Source organism: Pararge aegeria, chromosome 6, assembly GCF_905163445.1.
Source record: "Pararge aegeria chromosome 6, ilParAegt1.1, whole genome shotgun sequence".
Lineage (NCBI taxonomy): Eukaryota > Metazoa > Arthropoda > Insecta > Lepidoptera > Nymphalidae > Pararge > Pararge aegeria.
In genome coordinates, this window is record NC_053185.1 from 2022943 (window position 1) to 2044700 (window position 21758).

At 37.1% G+C, this 21758-nt stretch overlaps 1 protein-coding gene across 2 annotated transcripts in view; it reads left to right on the forward strand.

Annotated features, from left to right (window-relative positions):
• Positions 1–14760, forward strand: part of LOC120624334 (beta-1,3-glucosyltransferase) — a 48253-nt gene extending 33493 nt beyond the window's left edge. For both annotated transcript variants that reach the window (XM_039890800.1, XM_039890801.1), the window contains 9 exons: positions 7706–7815; positions 8391–8582; positions 9177–9325; positions 9920–10109; positions 10291–10426; positions 11389–11542; positions 11921–12030; positions 12748–12917; positions 13980–14760. In XM_039890800.1, coding sequence (XP_039746734.1) covers positions 7706–7815; positions 8391–8582; positions 9177–9325; positions 9920–10109; positions 10291–10426; positions 11389–11542; positions 11921–12030; positions 12748–12917; positions 13980–14135 — 1367 coding nt within the window. In that variant the 3' untranslated portion in view covers positions 14136–14760. The remainder of the gene's footprint in view (positions 1–7705; positions 7816–8390; positions 8583–9176; positions 9326–9919; positions 10110–10290; positions 10427–11388; positions 11543–11920; positions 12031–12747; positions 12918–13979) is intronic.
• Positions 14761–21758: the final 6998 nt, after the last annotated feature.

The window sequence follows — 21758 nt, forward strand, 5'->3', positions numbered from 1 at the left end:
ACTTTATTTTATTCACGTTAGTTCGTGTAAATAAACAGCTTAATGTCTATTACACGACGGACCTCTTTTTATTCATTCTTCTATTTAATAGGCACCAACAACAAATAAATAAAACCGAACCTATTAAGTAATTACCTCAGCATGCTATAAAAAGAAGTATAGATTAACATTATAAAGAGGAAAGATTTGCTTGTTGGTTTTTCCCGAATCGGCCCTGAGGGTACTGGCCCGATTTTAGCCATTTCGCCATAAGAAAGCTAACGAAGTAACATATCACAAAGTAACATTTATTTAAAAAAAATATGTAGATCCATAATTAGATTGTAATAATGTAACCCAAAATAGCAAAATTTTGTCTCTGAAATTAATTACTTGTCGTGCTTTGAGAAAACTATTGGTGATACAGAGAATTGATGTACTACATGATTATAGTACCTACTCATTATCCTACAAATATGTCTAGTTACGCAATAGCAAACAACCTCGCACAGGAAAAAAACTTAAACAAATTTAACGAACAAGTATCTACACATGGGCGAAACGGACAACAAAGATATATGACTAACTATCATTTTATCTCACTTTACCGTAAACAGGCTTGTATATGAGATTGGAACATTTATATTGTCTGAGCTCGTATCGGAACGTATCCCGTTGATTCTAAATTAATGTATCGGATTAATCTGCATGACGCGTGAAATCTGACGACCCATGATGGATTGGCCCCCGGCGTGCGACGCGTGGGGCCATATATCATAATCTGATGGTAAGGCTGCTGTCATTCGATATTGGTGGGTAAGCACATCTACACAACGTGTGACGGAATTACGAAATACTAATAAACGGTGCATAAGTACATTTCATAAGGAATCACTCTTTATAAAAATTTAATCAAAAGAAGTATATTAATTTTTCCATACAAACTAATTCAATACATTCTAAGTGTTTACTTATGACAACCCTATTGAAGATAAAAGACCGAGACGCGCATAGTACCATCGCGTAGAGTGCTACGCGAAGCGTACCTAATAAAGTGACAGGAGTCACATGATTTTACTCTTGCATGTGATGTGGGCTGCATCTGATTTCTTTCAGAACAAACAATGGTTTACTCTAAAATTATTAGCGTTTCGGTTTCCCGGATAAGTCTCAGAGACGGTAAAAAAAAGTATCTATAAAGCTTCTAAAGTTTTATATCGGTTTTCATTTAGGTACACGTTGTATACAGGCTCACTCCTTTTGTAAGAGCTAGTGTGTAGATGAGTTTTCACTGATGCAAGATTTCTGGCAGATGAACATTTATCTATTGAGAGTTTCAACCGTTAGTCGTTTGCCTTAATTTTGTGGAATTACCGCTACCATGCCTATAAACACTGCTAATCTGCTGGAATCATTTTCTTCACAAATGATGTAAGAAGGAAAAATTTACGTCAAATAAGAGGTTTCAATCATTTGAAGTGCCTATATCAGCGGTGTTGCGTTGCGTGAATATAAGTTGTATAAATTTAAAAGTCGAACAATGTTCTCTTGGATCGGCTCGTGGCTCGGATGAAGATTTTTAATTTGGCCGCATTAATGTTTCCGTATTTAATACAGGATGACATTCGGAAACATTTCGTAACAATGTAATACAGGAAACATTCACCAGGAAATATTCACTCTCATCTGATGTCCATATCGCGCCAATAGAAATACAGCGTCTTGTTAGAAGTTTGTTTGCATGTAGTAAAAAAATTAAAAAAGATTACTTCGTCAGTCGTGTTTTTACAACTACACTACACTACGAATTTTCTAATTTTAAAGTAGCACCACACTACCGCGATGTTTTTAAAGAATCGGTATGTAACGTACGGATTCTAACGGACCTTAACGTAACGATCTTCTTTCTGCTGCCTATGTGGTAAATTAGATACGCCATATGACCGACGTAGAAACTGCTAGACTGGAATATTTTAGTTACTTTCACAGCATTATGTCATATGGAATTTTACTTTGGGATAATGCTGCTGATATTAGCACTATTTTCGTGCTGCAGAAGGGTGCTGTTCATTCGATCTACAAAATGGGTCCGAGAGAGTCATTGAGAGATAAATTTAAAGATTTTAAAATAATGACAGTGTATAGTCAGTACATATTTGAAAATTTAATGTACGTTCATAAATCCATTTCTAAATTTAAGAAAAAATGTGACTGCAATAATTTAAACATTAGAAGTAAGAATAAACTTACAGTGCAATATACTAGGTTACATAAAATTCATAATTCGTTTAAAGGAAATTGCATAATTTCCTTTAATGGAATTGGTGGGTAGGCGTTAAATAAATAAGTCGAAAATTTTTCTGCTCCGTTTTTAATAATTAATTAAATTTACATTAAGTGCTTAGGAGTGCTAAAATATGTACCTGTGAATAGCCTAAGTCCAAAAGCTTGCTCACAAACATTTGCACAAAACTTATCCTTAACAGTGACCGTGTGCAATACTTAACCTAACTTTAACACTGACACGTACAATGGAAGCACTTAAAAGAAGCTTGAACGAGATCAATGATCACTTTAATGCAAGAATGGCGGAATTCCAAAAGGAGTTAAAGGGTGCCATCCCTGCCACTAGTCCAACTTCTAACATCAACTCGCAGTTTGGGGCGTTTAGATCGTTTGTTCTTACTGCCTTGGAGAATCTGCAGCTGCAGGTGGAGCTTTTGGCAAGACAGCAGGATGAAATAGAAATGCGGTCAAGAAAGAAGATTCTTCTTGTGCATGGAGTTGCTGAGTCAGACAAAGATGAGCCCAGTGCTTTAGTGTGTAAATTTTTATCCGGGCACCTTAAAGTGTCAAAACTGTCCCCAGACTCTTTAAGCCGCTGTCATCGCTTGGGTCGTATGGGTGGTAACAAGCCTCGTGCTGTTCTTATTAAATTCAGAGACTCGTCACTCAGGGATGCAGTTTGGTCGGCTAAGACTAACTTGAAGGGCACCGGGGTAACCATCTCTGAATTCCTTATTAAAAGTCGCCACTCTACATTCCTTGCGGCTCGACAGCGATTTGGTGTGGCGAGGTGTTGGACCAGGAACGGGACCATTATGGTGCTTGACTCCAGTGGGAAACGGCATCGCGTCACGACTATGACCGAGCTGAACGCTATCCCGTCTTCCATTCAGGATGTGCCTGTGCCTGCCGTTGCGCCTGCCGTTGCGCCTGCTACTTCGTTTGAAGCCCCCAAGGACACCAGAGCCGCCAACACAAGAATGAAGCGTATCATTAAAAAATGAATACAACTAGTTTCTTTTAAAATTACAGTTCTTGGCACTGTTCTGTTTGGCTCGCTTTGTATTTGTTCTGTTATGAAATAATTAGTATAATCTTTTTTGGTAGTAGCTTCTAATCAATTTATTATGTTCTTTGTTGTAGTTTACTTTATACTTTCATTTAATTATTTAGGTTTTGTTATTGTGGGTAAGAGCACTCTCAATGTCTGACAATGACATCTGACAAGCGGTGACAGATGACTTTGACTGACGTGTATTTGGTAGTTCGTTTAGAAACATTGAAGCATAGACTTTATAAGGCCTGCAACACACTGTTATGTTTTATTTTTATTTTGTTATACGCAGTTTTGTTAATTGTTTTTTTTTGTTTAACTTCAATATTTTCTGTGCAAATGTTTTAATTGTCTAGTATTCTTATATTTTCAAGATGCAGCTGGCGGATTAGGAAAATCTATATATTAATACCATAGTTAGTATTCTTTTTTTTTTCTTTTACTCTTTAAGTTTATATATATATTGCTTTATATTTGTTATTTTTATTGTTTTTTTTTTTTTTTTTATATTTATTATTTGATATATTATTTTATTCTATACAATGTCGTTGAACAGTATGGACAGTGATGTTTTTCTGTCTATGTCGTCTAGTGATGATAGTTTCCACAGTACATCTTTCCTTCCACTTGATAAAACTCTTGATTCTTGCTTCTCAGATTGTTTGAAGAACCTTAATGTCATTCATATTAATGCACAAAGTATCCCAGCTCATTATCCTGATATGCTTGCATCTTTTGATTCCCGTAACATACATGCTATACTAGTGTCTGAGTCTTGGCTTAAAACTTGTTTACCTTCTACCTCTTATTCGCTGCCAGGTTTTAGGCTTATTCGCAATGACCGTGTTGGTAAGGGGGGTGGTGGAGTAGCGATCTACTTGCGTTCTTATATTCCTTTTACTGTTATTAGTATGTCTTCACAACCCCCCTTACCTGATGCTGCTGAGCACCTACTTGTTGAAGTTCTTATTTCCCATACCAAAATTCTTCTTGGAGTGTTCTATTGTCCACCATACGTTTCTGATTACTTTCGTTCATTTGAATCCTTATTAGAGAAAGAAGTTCCTCTTTATAGCCACTCCATTATTTTTGGAGATTTTAATACTTGTTTACTCAAAAATGATTATCGCAGCAAGAAATTTTTGACTACAGTGGAATCCTGTAATTTGTCTGTCCTGCCCCTTGCTGCTACGCATTATTCTCCTGGTTGTACTCCTTCTCTTCTTGACCTTATTATGGTATCTTCTCCGGATTTCGTCTTTAAGCATGGCCAGTGTCCTGCCGATGCATTTTCTTATCATGATTTGATTTATCTTTCATATAAAATACGTCCACTTAAAGCAAAATCGAGGGTACTTCTGCGGCGTAACTTTGGAGGAATTGACAGCCGTCGCTTGTGTGATGATGCTAGTCATCTGGACTGGGCGGCTATCGCTGCTGTTGACTCAGTTGACCGCAAAATTGAGATATTTAATTCCCTGATAACGCAACTCTACGATACGCATGCTCCGTTAAGACCAATCAAGCTGAAACATCTACCGGCGCCTTGGTTATCAGAAGAGATAAAAATTTTAATGGACAAAAAGATTGCGGCGAAATATAAATACAAAACAAATAATACTGACGCTAACCGGGAAAAATATCATAAAGCACGGAATCGCTGTAATACATTGTGTAGGGATGCTCAACGACGCCATATTCATAAGTCTGTTGAAAGTGGTGACACTGCTAAAACCTGGAAGTTTCTTGAGTCTCTTGGAGTTGGTAAATCATCTCATAGATCTTCTATTAACGTTGATATCGAACTCCTAAATAAACATTTTTCTACTTCTGATACAATTAATAGTTCCGATAAAGAACGTACTCTTAGTATTCTTTCTTCCCACTCAACTCCTAACTTTTTACCATTTACCTTCGAGTCTTTTACTGAATGTGATGTTAAGAAGAGCATAATATCCATTGCATCGAATGCTGTTGGTGTAGATAGCATTACCCGTAATATGATCATTCCAATTCTTGACGTTGTTTCCCCTATTCTAACCCATATCTTAAACTCTTCCATTCTCTGTAGCAAATTCCCTGAAGAATGGAAGTTTGCTCAGATTATTCCTCTACCTAAAAAAAACAACCCTTCATCGTTTTCTGATTTTCGCCCCATTTCTATATTACCATTTCTCTCAAAAGTTCTTGAAAAACTCGTATCTCAACAACTTAGTCTCTTTCTTAATAAGAATAACCTTCTCAGTTCTTTGCAATCTGGCTTTCGTCCTGGTCATAGTACGGCTACTGCTCTTGCTAAAGTATCTGATGATATTCGATGGGCGATGGATAACAAGCAGCTAACAATTCTTATTCTGCTTGACTTTAGCAATGCCTTTAATACAGTTGACTTTGACATCTTGCTTAGACTTTTACGCTCTATTAACATATCTCCATCAGTAATAGACTGGTTTCGGAGTTACCTCAATGGCCGTCGACAGCGCATTCAGATTGACGAGTCCTTTTCGTCTTGGTGTGATGTAGCGGCTGGGGTACCTCAGGGTGGCGTGTTATCTCCTTTACTTTTTTCTATTTTCATTAACTCTATTACTCAAAACATCTCTTCTCTCTATCACATGTATGCAGATGATATCCAAATATATCGCTCATCTACCCTTCAAAATCTTGGTTCTGCTATTGCAGCTATAAATAATGATATGGCTGCAATTTCTGAGTGGAGCAGGCAATATGGGCTAAAGGTCAATCCTGCAAAATCAAAAGCTATCGTTATTGGTAGCTCAGGAATGATCGCGAGGGTTGATTGGCTGAGCATTCCTTCTGTTATTTATAATGGCATCGCTATTCCTTTTTGTGACTCTGTGAAAGATCTTGGTGTATACCTCGACCGGGAATTGTCATGGACAGTGCATGTCAAAGAGCTGAGTCAGAAAGTGTTTGTGGCGATGAGCTCGTTGCGAAGGCTGCAATCATTTCTTCCAATTCCGACCAAAGTTATGCTAGCACATTCTCTTTTTCTATCTATTCTCGATTATGCGGATGCAAGCTTTCTTAATCTAACCGAGGATCAGCTTAATAAACTTGAGCGTCTTCAAAATCTGGCTATTCGGTTCATATTTGGCCTTCGCAAATATGACCATGTTTCCGTATTTCGACAAAAACTCAAGTGGCTTCCTATTCGTCGTCGCCGGGATATGCATGTACTTTCTCTTCTGTACTGTGTGTTATTTCATCTAAATACTCCCTCGTATTTAAAAGAGAAGTTCACTTTTCTTGGTGAGCAATCTGGTGTAAGATCGTGCCGTGCGCTGACGCTGTGTATGCCTTATCATAAGACAAAATTTTATAAGCGTTCGTTTAGCGTACGAGCTGTGGAATTGTGGAATGCGCTTCCATTGAGCATACGACGATCCAAATCACTGGCGATATTTAAAAGAGCAGTTAAGGCCCATTATATTGTTAACGACTTTTAATAGTATGTATATATGTACTTACTCATTTATTGTATGTTAAAGTATTTAATTATGTAAGTGTTGTTATTATATATATTAGTTTATTTTTATATTTATTTATTTATTATATTATTTACTTTTTATCTATTTGTGCACACTAGTTTATGTATTGGCATGTAGTTATTTGCATGTATGTATTTTAATATTTGTACCACCAGCAGTCTATTCTCCTCTTCTTTTTTTTTTTCCTAATTCTAAGGTTGCCTGGCAGAGATCGCTACTAAGCGATAAGGCCGCCTTTTGTATTACTACTTCTTTCGATGTTTCTGTTTTTGTTACATTTTAAATGTTGTGGTATACAAATAAAGAGTTTAATAATAATAATAATAATAAAATTCTACAATAAACTACCAATTGACATCTTGGAGATGTCTCTTAAAAAGTTCAAAGTTTGTATTAAACGTAAGCTTATAGAAAAGTCCTATTATAGTATAAAGGACTACGCAATCGATAAAAAAGCTTGGGTGTAAATTATTGCTCTAACCAGGTTGCTCTTCTAATAATTTAAAATGACATTGTTAGATGGTGAGAAAAAAAAACACCCGGCTAAGTTTGTTGTGGGCTTCTTCTTAGACCAGGACGCGTTTGGAACCCTCGTAGCTTTAGTTTTAAGTTTACAAATGTGGTTATCGCCATCATCTCACTACCGTGTAATTCTTATGTACGCTTCAAAAGTGCCACCTATGGGCCTACTTGAATAAAGATATTTTTGACTTTGACTTTGATCTAATACACCCTTACAGTGCAATAATGAAATACAAATACTATATACAATGTAAATTGAGTTTAAGTTTTGCAGGATCATACATGGTACAGGAAAAATGTAATGTTAGCAAACAAATTAAGAATCTCATTATTGGAATGAAAATTGTTGCAGGTTCAAACCATGTGGTATTCACAATAGTAAGTCAGTCAGAGCCCTACCACGCCAGTGTGGCGAGGCGGCTGAAGCAAGATATACAGGGTCAAGTACTACAAATAGAAAAGGTAAGCGTTGTTCTCACTGAAGTTCCTATACCTACATACTGTAAGTTCATAATCCGCTGAAATACAGGAAATTAAGAGTAGGAAAACGATTCATGAATTTATCACGAACATAATAGTGGGAAAAGTAGACCAACATTGGATTATTGGGACATATAAAACAATTGGCTGGGGTAGAGACATACAGAGAGGTGAAAAAAATAAAATAAAAAAAAAGGTTAGAAGGGACTAACCGGAGCTTAGCTCTTAAGTTAAAGAAGAAGAAGACACTTAGCTTCTTATTCCATATGAAACTTTATGAAGTTTCATTATTTTATATATCTCGATACAGGAAACTTTGCAGGTCACTTTTATTTGGTATGTTTGAGTAAAGATTTTTTTTAAACTTCCAATCGTCAATTTTTCATCCTGATATTTCCATTTATGTTTATTTATGTATTTAAATCTTTCCATTGACTGCTTTGGTATAAGGTCGCCAAATTTGTTTGTTTATTTGTGGCTTACAGTAGAGTAAACGTTGTTCCTTTTTTTCTTTCTGTTAAAATTTCCTTTCGTCTTAGTTATAGTCGTATTTACAGCAACAACCAACCGTCCATATCACCCACGAAGACTTCCCTGTTCCTGGAGCATGGACAATCATTCCATTGCTAAGGCCTTTAGTAACAAAGTACAAAGGCAGTGACGTGCGATGGGTATTTTTCATGGAACCACACACGGCGGTCCGCTGTGCCAAGCTGTTCGAAGCTTTGGCTGCAGCTGATAAGCAGAAGGTATGAAAATAACTGTACTGTAAGTCATATTCTTTTCCGTCACTTTCATATTTCGTTGGGACGGCAGCTCCGACACGACCGAAAAGAGATCAGAAACAGGACAGGCTTAACGTGCTCTCCGAGGCACGGTGCTGAATCACCGCCAAACTCGGAGTTGGTGGGTTGGTGAGTTGGTTTGGTTGGTGGCGGTAGATCAGAGTGCAGTTGTCACCAATCCTCCTTTTCCCGCGGGTGTCGTACGAGGCGATTCAGCGAGTATAACGGAGAACGCGCAGCAGCATCCTCTGTACATCTACTGCCATCTACTCTGATCACCGTTCCGTCCGCCCAGCGTAGTGTAGCCCAGTCCGGCAGTGGACTGTAACAGGATATGATGATGGTGATGAGTTGGTAGGTACTAAACATTTTTTGATAGAAAACTCATTACATAAAATACCATTCTTTGGCCCAACCCGGGTATTGGACGCAAGACCTCATGATCTGGTTTGTTAGTATGTCCACTCATACACTCCGACAGCGCAGGACTGTTTCTTATAATAAGGAGAAGCTGAGGTTTTGATTTGAAATGTTCCTTTAAAGTTCAATACCTTTCAGGACATCATGTGGATAGGTTACCCACTGAGTGATGATGAACCGACGATAATACACCATTTCACCTTCTACGAGCATTTGGAAGAGGACGGAGGATTTGTGTACCCCCACTTCGCTAACGGTTTCGCTATGAGGATCGAACTCATGGATAGGTAAAACAAACGTGTACCTTACCAACTTATACTCATATGCATGATAAAAGTACTAAGTCCTTTGATATATTTTAATAGTAGGAGGAATTATTTTTTTACTGCTTCATGGACACTTATTTTCTCCCTATATATTTAATGAATTACTGGGTTAAAACTTCTCATTCTAATATTTCTCATTCTTATTCAAATATTTGTCATGAATTAATTACTGGTTTGGAAAAACTTCAGAAGGATTCTTGCTCTTACTTGAAATAGCTCCCATTTTTACTAGGTGTTTCTTTTCGCAAATTAACAACCTGCATTATTAGCACCATTCTACGTTAGTTTGGTTAATAATTAGTATTCGTGTAATTTTTTTATGAAATACAGACTTTAATTATTTACCAAATATGTATAAATACGACATTATTCTCGTAGTATCCCTACTTGACCAAAATAAAAATGAGGAGAACGATGCAAATGAAAGACCGATGGAAATTGGGGTCTCAGAGTATTTATGTCCAGATTTGGAGATACTTGAAGTTACTTACTTGTTGAAGTTGAAACGACCATATTTTTCCTCTTATGGAGCTTTAATCCGAACCTTGTCTCCAGGCTTTTGTACCAAATAGAAAAGGACAAGCTCATGTTAGAAGCAGACTTTTCTATCGACCCAGCATTTGAATTGGCGCGGCTGGTGTACGGACAAAAGAACAACCCCGGACCCTTGTTAACGCCTGACCTGAGCTTCTGTGTTGTGTCCGGGGATAACTGTGCTACATATCCGAGGCAATTTGATATATGTGTGAGTTTTTTAAATACTTTCATTGATCTTTTTGAGCCTTAACTAGTAATCTGCGATCCAAAATTTAAGCTACATACGATTTGCCTCATCTACAACCTTATCCAAAAATAGTGAAATTGTATTTATTTAAAAGTAAATCACCATTGAAACGTCCAATGTATGAGCTCTTTGTTTCTGACAGGGCAGTCCCATTCCCGAGGACACGATATACTTCGCGGTTAAGACTTGGTCCGGTTTCCATACAACCAGAGCTCGAGTAGTCAAAAAAACATGGGGTAGGCATGTTACACATCTGCAGTTCTTCAGCGATATTGATGGTAAGTTATATTTTTTAGATTAACTCTCTGGAAAAGCGGCGTGCGGTGTGAAATGTGTGCAAATACCAACATGAAGTACTGCTGTCATCTATGGAAAAGCTCTGCCTACCAACTCGTAACTGTAGGCTCTGTGGACGCAGAGCCAAAATGATCATTTGTGCCCTTCCAGCATGTATTTTCTGCCAATAGAGAGTGATTTCAAGTCAAGAGTAAATAGGAAATAACGAGGCAAGCGTAATCATTGACATTGCTTTTCATATAAAATGATAGTTGTCAAGCACAAACCTGCTACGTAAAAAAGCTGACTGTAGGTGGACCCCCAGGTCTGTCGGTTTCAATTCCTAGCTCTTCAGTTTCTGGGATCTCAGCTAAATTGTCTCAGGTAAAGTCTGGCTAGTTACCATCATTAAGGACTTACCACCATTAATTAATACGATTCAGAAGTAAAAAAAAGGCCATGTAGAAAAAAATAGGGGAATGGGTTTCAAAGACTTAACAGGTTAATACGCTCCCATCTAAGATAACGTAACATTGGGTGTGAACGTATAGGTAATATCATAATATAAAGAATTACATAAAAGATGAAGAAGCTCGGATATCAATAACCAAGTAGATACTAAGTTTTAAGCGTCTCTGTGGGTCGGTGATAACAGAAATAATATCCGGAAGAGTTTATTATGAACTTTTTAGACCTACCCGTCTTCTGTTACTTTTTTGTGAATAATATAATCCACACATACAGCGTTTTTGTAGTTATATGAGAGTAGATTGGGTTGAAAGACCTCTTGTTCGATCTCGTACTCATACGGACCAGAGCGGGTAGAACTCTTTCTTCGAACCATTGAACGTGAGGTACGAACCAGTTGAAGACTGGTGCATCATTTAACTTAAATCATTTCGAGACCTTCGGGATATTTACTTGGACTCTATTTTCGGAGAAAAACAAATGTGATCATCTGCAGATCCCGAGCTCCCGGCAACGGACGTGGGTGTGCCCAACACGAAGACAGGTCATTGCTTGAAGACCTTGACTATACTAAAGAAGGTCGTGAAGAGGATCGAAAAAATGCCGCATATTAAGTGGATATTCTTGGCGGACGACGATACTATACTTGGGTACATTCAAACTTTATTTATTACAAGTAGGCTTACGTTATAACCACTCTTTATACGTTAAGACTATCTGTTTTTAGTGTTCAGAAGACAGATTATATCGAGATGCAAAAAATGTAGTAGTTGTTTTTTTACAATCAATCTTCTCATTCAACTGTCCGCCATTTCGCAAGAATGGAACGGAGGATTTTACTACTACCATTTCTTAATAGATGCAAAATAAAGTTACAATATTTTAATTTTTGGAAAACAAAACTTTTTTACGATCTTCTAACCATTTTTTACGGTTCTAACATAACAGATTAGATGTAGGTAAAATTAGGTAAAAAAACACCTTTATCGGACGACTTCTTTGCGTATCTATGCCATCCACTGCTTTAGTGTGCAGAGGCTGTGCGAAGTGCTGAGTTGTTACCGCGGCGGTTCTGACGTCACGGTGCTAGGCGAGAGATACGGCTACGGGTATGGCAAGAGAGAAACCGCAGCTAAAGGTAACTGAAGGAAGTTTGACAGGAAGAAGATTTGACATTACATGTATGTTTTCACGAGTATATTTGGTAACAAAACATAATAATTATAAGAACCTTATAAGAACTACTTTCGCCAAAGGTTGTCTGGGAGAGATCGCTTTAAGACCGCCCTTGCACACCTAAACTAGTTTTTTATTATTTTTTATTATTATCTAATGTGTTTCTTTTTCTATTTCACACGTAATAACATTAAGAATTCAATAATAATAATTTGGCCGATTGCAAATAGTGGCAAAAATGCAGAATGCGCCGAATACCAAAAGCATATTTAGTAATAACACTAATAATCATATCAAGCCATTACCGGTCATCTACAGGGCACTAGTCCACCACGCTGGCCCAGTGCTGATTGGTGGACTCCACAGATTTATTGGAGAACATTATGGAGAACTTTCAGGCATTTTTTTTAATACTTTTTTGGACTTACGGAAAAATATAATGGACACAACGAGAGGAAACTTAAAATTGAGGCATTGAGGTTTCCTCACGATGTTTTCCTGCACCGTTGAAGCAAATGATATTTTAATTGTTTAAAACGCACATCACTAAGAAAAGGCAGAGGTGCGTGCTAGGATTCGAACTCGGCCCCTGTGTGAAGTGTAGGTAATACTACTAAAAGTACAAAATAGATAAATATGTTATGGAAGCTTAGACTGGTTGTTGGGGCGTGCTTGCCAGGCTACGACTACATAACGGGCGGCGGCGGCACGGTGCTGAGCGCGGGCGCGGCGCGGCGCTTGCGCGCGTGCGCGTGCGGCGCCGCGGCCGCGCCCGACGACATGGCGCTGGGCGCGTGCGCCGCGCACCGCCTCAACGTCACGCTCACGCACTCGCCGCTGTTCCACCAGGTACGACACACGTGCCCCTTGTCCCTAACCTAGAAATCGCAGTAACAGGATGCCTAGGGATTTAGGTGATTCCTAGAAAAAAAAAATTCACGAACTCTTATGTGATGTCGTTGTAACGACGTCAGGCGCCTTCTTAAGGTAAGACACAGATTCGGCGGATCGTAGAATTTAAGGGACTCGTAAACTGACCCTTGAAATATGATAAAAATGTTTTTTTTTCCCAAAACCTTGAAAAATTAATAATAAAAACAATAGACAAGTTAGATTGTATGAGTTGTCTAGTGAAAATCGATTGGTTAAAGGTTACTTAGGTAGGTATGCCTAAGAATCTTCTTTTAACAGGCATTAGGGATTGCCTTGTCGCTAGTGGAATTGGGCAGCACTCTTGTAGCGTCACATGACCGGCAAGGTGTCACTCACCTTTCCTAGTGGTGAAAATGACATACGTCATATGATATTTTCACTGGTCACTGCTGGTGGTCTGGTTCGTCGGGGTCACTGCTTTAACGCACTAACGTGGAAATACGTATAGAGACAAATTATGTTATTAGATAGTAGGTGATCTAAGATAATAATTATGTTTTTTTTTAAATTCTTAATTTTTTAAGTTTTAATTTTATTTAATATTTTGTAATAATTACTTGTTGTTAAATTCTTTTAATAGGCCCCGGAGAGACGAATTGGGCAACTGCAATTAATGTCTTCACGGGGTGCGTTGCTAAATAAATAAATGTAAAATGTAGACACAGACAATTTAACCGGTTTGGATTCTATTAACACGATACTATCGTGTAGTGGCATAATAAAAAAGAGATTTAAGTTTGTCCGCAATGATGAAGATTCTTCATACACTAACAACGTTGAAATTCTGTTGAGTTGTATGAGTTGATATAAAATCACGAAAATATATTAATTTAGTGAGTGTGCGATTACAGATATTAGATATATACTTTTTGCATACAAAAAGTCGTGTGTGTCCATCGGTTCCCCGAGATCTCGCACATTACAGCCTTCGTGACTCGTTGGGCTTTGCCGATCAGCTTACTAAAGCCCAAATTCCAGGCTCGGCCGCAAGACTACGCTCGCGAGGTTCTGGCGCGCGATCGTCCCGTGTCCTTCCATCGCCACTCGTCGCCAGAGCCGCTCCGGGTGTACGCCACGTGGTTCCAGCACGACGACCTCGCGGTACAGCGGAAGAAGAATAGGGACGAACTGTAGGTGCTGGCCAAGATCCAAAGAGATTAATAAAATGCGATGCCTTTTCGACGCGTGGTTTCGAGGAGTAAATGTATTTAACTAACTGTTATGTTTTGCGTCTGCGTCAATTTTTTTTCCACGATTCTCGTATGAATTTTTGAGCGTGCGCTAATCTTGTCTTGAGGAGACGCCGGAAAAATGTAATACTATGAACTAATAAGGGTATGAATAAAATGCATTTTATTCAGCCGTCCATCATCCACGAGACGAACGCTTCGGTGGTGAACCAGTTGTTTTGCCAATTGTCTCGCATTGACGCGCATTTCTTGATGGAGAACGGCAATCTGTGGTTAAATATATAATTTTTTGTGCTGTCCGACTGACAAACAAGGGTCTATAGGATCGTTGAATGGTGCCAGCAGCGTCACGCGCGATGTAACCGGGAACACTTCTGCGATCTTAGTCGATGCATGCGTATTTTTGCTATTACATTTGATGGGGTTAATTTAAATCTGAGGTCCTTTACCATGTGGAGACTTCGCTGTTAAGCCCTCCATCATCATCATATCAACCCATTGCCGGCCCAATATAGAGCACGGGTCACCACCCACAATGGGCAGGGTTTATGCAGTAGTCCACCTCGCTGGCCCAGTACAGATTGGTGGACTCCACACGCCCTTGAAAACATTATGTACAACTCTCAGGCATGCAGGTTTCTTCACGTTGTTCTCCTTCACCGTTGAATCAAGAAATCTGTTGACAGTTAAGTAGTTCGTAAATAAATAAATTATTTGTGATTGGTCGCTCAAAAAGATCTTGGTCGAATTCTAAGGAACCGTATATTTTTAAGATATCAATGTTGTAAATACTTATGCTTTTTTAACTATGTTTGTTAAAATTTAAGCTTGTTAAAAAAGCCAGCACAATCTAATAAACGTGTTATTCTATGTATTTTTAACTTTATTGCGTTGTTAATCATGACAAATCTTTAGACGATTTTATGTTATTTGAGTTTTATAAACGTATATATATATATATATATATATATATTAAAATATCACTATAAAATGTGTTGCCGTATCACATAATCATATTTTAAGTACTTTATTAATATTAGCTTACCGAGGGCCGCAGTTTCAGACTTCGGCGAAAAACTGTACGTTTTAGTATAGCTTTTTTAACAGCATATTATACAAGCAATGCTGTTTTCGAGTTAAATTTTACAGGTTTTCTTTACAATTCTACTGTCATTATTTACTCAGTTAAAGATTATTTAGCGTTTGGTAAAGCGTAAAAAAACTACTGTAGAGTAGCGTGGTAGGTCTTAGCGCTATTTCGAATATCAAAGTTAAAAAATTCTTTATTTAAATAGCTCTTAAGGCACTTCTGATGCGTACATAAGAATTTATGGTAGTGAGTTGATATTCATTTTCTTTACATTCAACTTTCTAAACTGGCTCCATACACGCTCTCGTTCTAAGAAGAAGCCCATAACAAACTTCCTTCGGCTTTAAAAAAAAGGCAACAGTTTTACCCACCTACTAGCTAGCATGGGCAGGACACAATTATCTCCCCGGGGATAGCATAAAAATTTATCATAATGCATAAGTTTAAAGAATGTGTTAAAACACATTTATTACAGCGAGGTTATTATACAATTGATGAGTTTCTTAATGACAAGGTTGCTTGGAAACATCCGGCTCCGCTTTCATCTCTCACAAGATAGAAAAATGAATGTTAAAATATAAAATGTAAATTTTTGATGTTGGAAAAGAGCAACTGCTGAGTTTCTTGCCGGCTTCTTCTCGGTAGAATCTGCCTTCCGAACCGGTGGTAGAGTCACTACACACGGACAGACTTGACGTTTCAAAAGTGCTTGTATTAGGCCTACTTGAAATAAATGAATTTTGAATTTTTTTTTTTTTTTTTTTTTATCTTCTCCCACAGCTTTACCAACTCTCAGAGCACTGGCGCATAAGTGGAAATAATATCCAAATAATATATGTGTATTAATAAACGGGGGTAAACTTCTCCTATTCCATGTTTCTGTGCTTTAGCGGGTGGACAGTCGGAGGATATAATCGGGGGATATCATTTTTGTCTCCAGCCTGTGCTAAGCCCTACAGTGGGATATGAATTAGTTTGATAATAATGATATAAATCTTATATCTATCTAATATCTTATTTTTTTATAAATTTTTAATAATGTTTTTTATTTTATTTTTAAGCATTGTTAAGACTTAAAAAAAAAATGAAAAAGAATAAATGACAGATAATATCAATCTAAATATACTTAAATATTGAATTGTGATTAACTAGTATTCCCATATCTAAATTTTTCGCACAACACTGTGTTTTGGGCGAGTCTCGAATATTATACTAAATAAGTCATGGCCCCTTTTTGTAAATACCGATCTGCATTTATAATAATTTATAAATAAGGAAGTTATAATACCTATGTATCAAGTTATGCTTTAGGTATATACGATATTAAACATTTAGTTGCCTAATCTATTGAAAAAAAAACGGAATTATTTTTTGGGCAAAGAATCAGCAGGGCTGTTCCGGATCCACCATTTCACCATTCTACGTAAATAGTTTTGTAGTAGTTTAAATACAGTATTATTTCGCATTTAGTTGCCTGATCTATTGACAAAAAAAAAACGGAATTATTTTTTGGGCAAAGAATCAGCCGGGCTGTTCAGGATCCACCATTTAACCATTCTACGTGAGTAGTTTTGTAGTAGTTTAGTTGTTAGCTTTAATGTAACATTAACATATAAAGAAAATGTTAAGTTGAAAGTATCTATTAATTAATAACTAGCTAATGTTTGTGATTTCGTCCACATGAATTTAGGGTCTACGAAACCAGTGTCAGTTTTTTGGGCCAGTGGGTATTTTTCAGGATTATATAACGCTAGTTTGCGGCTACAACGTGCTATTTCAGGAAACTTATATTTTAGAAAAGGCATTATAAAAATTTATATGATGACTAATTAAAAAAAAACTGTTCTATGTCGTTCGGAAGTGCTCTTAGCACCTCAATAAAAGAGTTTTTTTTTTTAAGTTTATATGGATCGAATGTTCTGTGGGAGTAGCCGTCCAATATCCTAGATTAAGAAACAATGTTAATTGAACGTTTAGTTTTAGGTGTTCAAGGACTAATATGTTTGAAATATAAAAATAACTCACGGAAATAACACGATGTAGTGGCAAGCGGTATATCCCGGTGTAAAGTTTCATATCGTTTCAGTTGTTGAGCCGGGCATTGATAACAAATAAATAAACAAACAAACATACACCATTTTGCATTTTTAATAATAGTATGGATTAATCATTTTAACAAGCTATTTAATAAAGCTGCGGTAGATTGTAAAACGCTGAATGTAAATAAACTTATCAATAATAATTATTGTTGAAATAAAGTTTCCTATTTTTGTATTATATGTGATGTTTTATTTCAAAGGTACATTTCAACAAAATATCGTCGGTTAGCTAAAACGGAACTGCTACTAAGCGACGCTCTGAGGAACCTATACTTTTTTTAGGTGGAGTACAGTTTTCGTTATATTGGAAAATCGTATTTATTATTCACCATTGATTAACTCTAAACTAGTCGCATGGTGTTGAATGTAGTCAATAAAACTTCAATAAAATTCAAAATTCATTTATTTCAAGTAGGCCTAATTAATAAGCACTTATGAATCGTCAAGTCTGTTTGTAGTGACTCTACCACCGGTTCGGAAGGCAGATTCCACTGAGAAGAGCCGGCAAGAAACTCAGCAGATTGCTCTATTCCAACATCATTTTAAAGTTAAACAATCTTTAGAATTTTTCCGTTTTGTGAGAGATGAGAGCGGAGTGGCCTGCTTCCAAGCAGCCTTGTCGTTTAGGAATTCATCAATCGTGTAGTAACCACGATTTATTAAATGTGTTTTAATATATTGTTTAAACTTTAGTAAAGGTAGATCTAATATTACCTTCGGTATCGTGTTATAAAAGTATATACCCATCCCCACAAAGTATTTCTGTACTTTTCTCAGACGATAAGCAGATATAACTAATTTATGTCCGTTTCTAGTTAGGCGACTGTTTATATCCACATTTTGTTTATAATTTATGTTTTGTTTAATAAAGATAATATTATTATAAATATATTGCGAGGCTACTGTAAGTATACCTATTTCTTTAAATTTGATAGTAAGGGATTCGCGTGATCTAAGTTTATATATCGATCGCACAGCTCTTTTCTGTAGTGCGGTTTTTTCGCGACCTCCCAGACGGAGTGGTGTTTAAAGTGGGAAGCCCCGGGTCTCAACTTCATAATAAGAATCTCAATTAACCGGTTTAAACATAATATTTCGGGAGATTATTCTCATCGCGCAGTATTTTTCTGACCTCCCAGACGGAGTGTGTTTAAAGTGGGGGCTCCGGCTCAATTTACGAATTAATAATTTCTGAATTTTCTGTGGTCTGGTCTGTTGGGAGGCTTCGGCCGTGGCTAGTAACCACCTTACCATCAAAGAAGTGCCGCCAAGCTATTTAGCATTCCGGTACAATGCCGCGTAAACACCGATGGCAGCGTACGCCTAGGTATGGGATTAAAATAACTACCATTTCCCTAAAATGTCTACCCCCGCTATCATCGTATATTGTATCACAACTTATAAGATAATAGTTGTTGCCCGCCTTCTTCATTCGTGTTTATTACGGTTTTTTACAGATCCGTTTGTTTTCTTGAGAGTAATAAGTAGCCTATGTTGCTCTCCGTTGTTTCAAGGTTATTTTTTGCATAGTCAGGGGAAAGGAAAAACAAGCAAATAAACAAACAATTTCGCATTTATAATATAAATTAGGTTATACAAGTGCGAAAACCCAAAATAAATTTAAAATCGACGTCAAAAAGCATTACCTTGCAAAACCTACACTCTTTTTCTAATCCTACCCCTTTTTATGTTACAGTTGCATAAATAAGTATTATGTTGTATACATCATCATAGGTATATCGACCCGTTATCGCCCCACTACAGGGCACAGGTTTTATCACACAATGAGAAGGATTAACGATGTAGTCAACCACGTTGGCCCATTGCGGATTGGTGGACTCCACACACCTTTGAGAACATTATGGAGAACTCTCAGGCATACAGGTTTCTTTACGATGTTTTCCTTCACCGTTGAAGCAAGTGATATTTTAATTGCTTAAAACGCACATAACTTAGAAAAGTTAGAGTTGCGTGCTAGGATTCGAACTCGACCCCCCGTAAGTAAAGTCAAAGTCCTACCCACTGGGCTATCACTGCTACATGTTGTATGTATTTGTGTATTAATATCATATCATATCGGTTTACTTTATTTACTTATAAGCATGTATCTTTAAATTAAAAAAAAAAAAAAAAATCCTTTATTGCCATACACTATTGCTAATACAAGATTAATAACTAAAAGAATCATCCATTAATATTAACAATATGGCAAATGGCCGCAAACTCAGCCTTATGCTGTGCATTAGCAACAATGCTCAGCGCTGATTTTCAGTCTGCACCAGTATCCGACTGAGCAAACAACCGCGACGCCCGAGTAAATTTAAGAAAGAAATTTAAATAAAAGAAAAAAAAAATCCAAATAAACTGTAAAAGAGAGCCAATAAAACTAAAACTAACGCAAACTTAAATTAAACAAGTAGGTAAATAAAAGTAATTAAAAAATAAAAAAATAAAATGAAAATAAAATGAAATGAAATTGTAGAAAAAACAAAAAATAAATACATAACATATACATAATTCCAAACAGTACTCATTTTTCATAGACAAATCTCGCTGCTTCAATTTGTAAGTTAAGGTATAAATTTTTTAGCTTGTGTTTAAATACTATTTCGCCAAGAATATTATCATAATTATTATCATAATTAATAACACACATGTTTTAATATTTCCCTAGCCTAAAGGTTGTCTGGAAGAGATCGCTCTCTAGCGATAAGAATACTTATTAACGCCTTTAACGCTTACCTATATTTAAGTTTAATATATTTTTGTCATTTTTATAAATTTCTTTTATTTACCATAAAGTATTTACATACAAAGGCTGACTTATAGTAAAAAAACAAGAGTCTAAAACACCTATCCTTGTCCGCAATGATAAACGATTTGGACAATGTGGAAACGCTCTTACCGTGTTCAATAGTCGACATCTCTGCAAAGGATCGTGACTCGACAATGTGGATGCCAGTCACCTCGCAGAATTCAATGGCTCCATTAGCGAAGACATTAGCCCCGCTCTTAATTATTAATGATAGCTACCGTCCTTATCTTGGCCGTGGCGAAGGTGTTCGGAATCAGCAAGTGTCATGTTTTTCAAATTTAAGAATAGAATAGAATATGTTTATTAACTGGAACAACGAATAAAGACTTGCATACAGAGCAACTGATTGTCTAATCACCATCAACCGGCCCCACAGGTGAATGCTTTAGCTACAGATGCCCCGAGTTAGGTACTCGGGGCATCGGGGTACATGTTTCGCCGAGTATCCGTGTACCCAGTTTTACTCGGTTTCATTGTCGCGAAACCGAGTTCTCGGCCGAATTACTCGGTTCAGGTTTTCACATCTTAGAGAAACGAAATCAGGTTTACATGGGCACCTATTACCTATTCCCGGGCTATCAGCGAGCGCTGCTGCTTCAAGTGTCCTTTAAGTGCCCTGTCAAGACCCAGGTTATTTTCGAAGATCTAAATAAGCAATTAAGTGGATAAATAAACGAAAAGGCGCAACTGTCTTTTATGCGAGTTTAGTACTTCTCGTATAGAGGTTGCAAGTGTCTTTTATGCAAGTTTAGTACGTCTCTTATAGAGATCGCAAGTGTCTTATATGTAATTTTAGTACCTACGTCTTTTATACAGGTTTCAAGTATTTTTTATGCAAGTTTAGTACGTCTCGTATACAGCAAGCAAGTGTCTTTTATGCAAGTTTAGTACGTCTCGTATACAGGATGCAAGTGTCTTTTATGAAAGTATAGTACGTCTCCTTTACAAGAAGCAAGTGTCTTTTATGCAAGTTTACTACGTCTCGTATACAGATCGCAAGTGTCTTAAATGTACTTAAGTTTAGTACGACTCGTATACAGAAAGCAAGTGTCTTTTATGCAAGTTTAGTACGTCTCGTATACAAGAAGCAAGTGTCTTTTATGCAAGTTTACTACGTCTCGTATACAGATCGCAAGTGTCTTAAATGTAAGTTTAGTACGACTCGTATACATGAAGTAAGTGTCTTTTTTGCAAGTTTAGTACGTCTCGTATACAGATCGCCAGTGTCTTATATGTAAGTTTAGTACGACTCGTATACATGAAGTAAGTGTCTTTTTTGCAAGTTTAGTACGTCTCGTATACAGATCGCAAGTGTCTTATGTGTAAGTTTTGTACGTTTCGTATACAGGAAGCAACTGTCGTTTATAACTTCTCGTGGTGGACGTCACACTGCTCCGAGAAATGGAGAGTTCTTAGGCATGCAGGTTTCCTCACGATGTTTTCCTTCACCGTTGTAGTACCTAAGTAATATAGGTACGTGCTGGAATTCAAACCCAGCCTCCCGAAAGCTAAGTCGAAGCACTGGGCTAGCAATTTATACTGCATACCGAGTACCGAGTAATA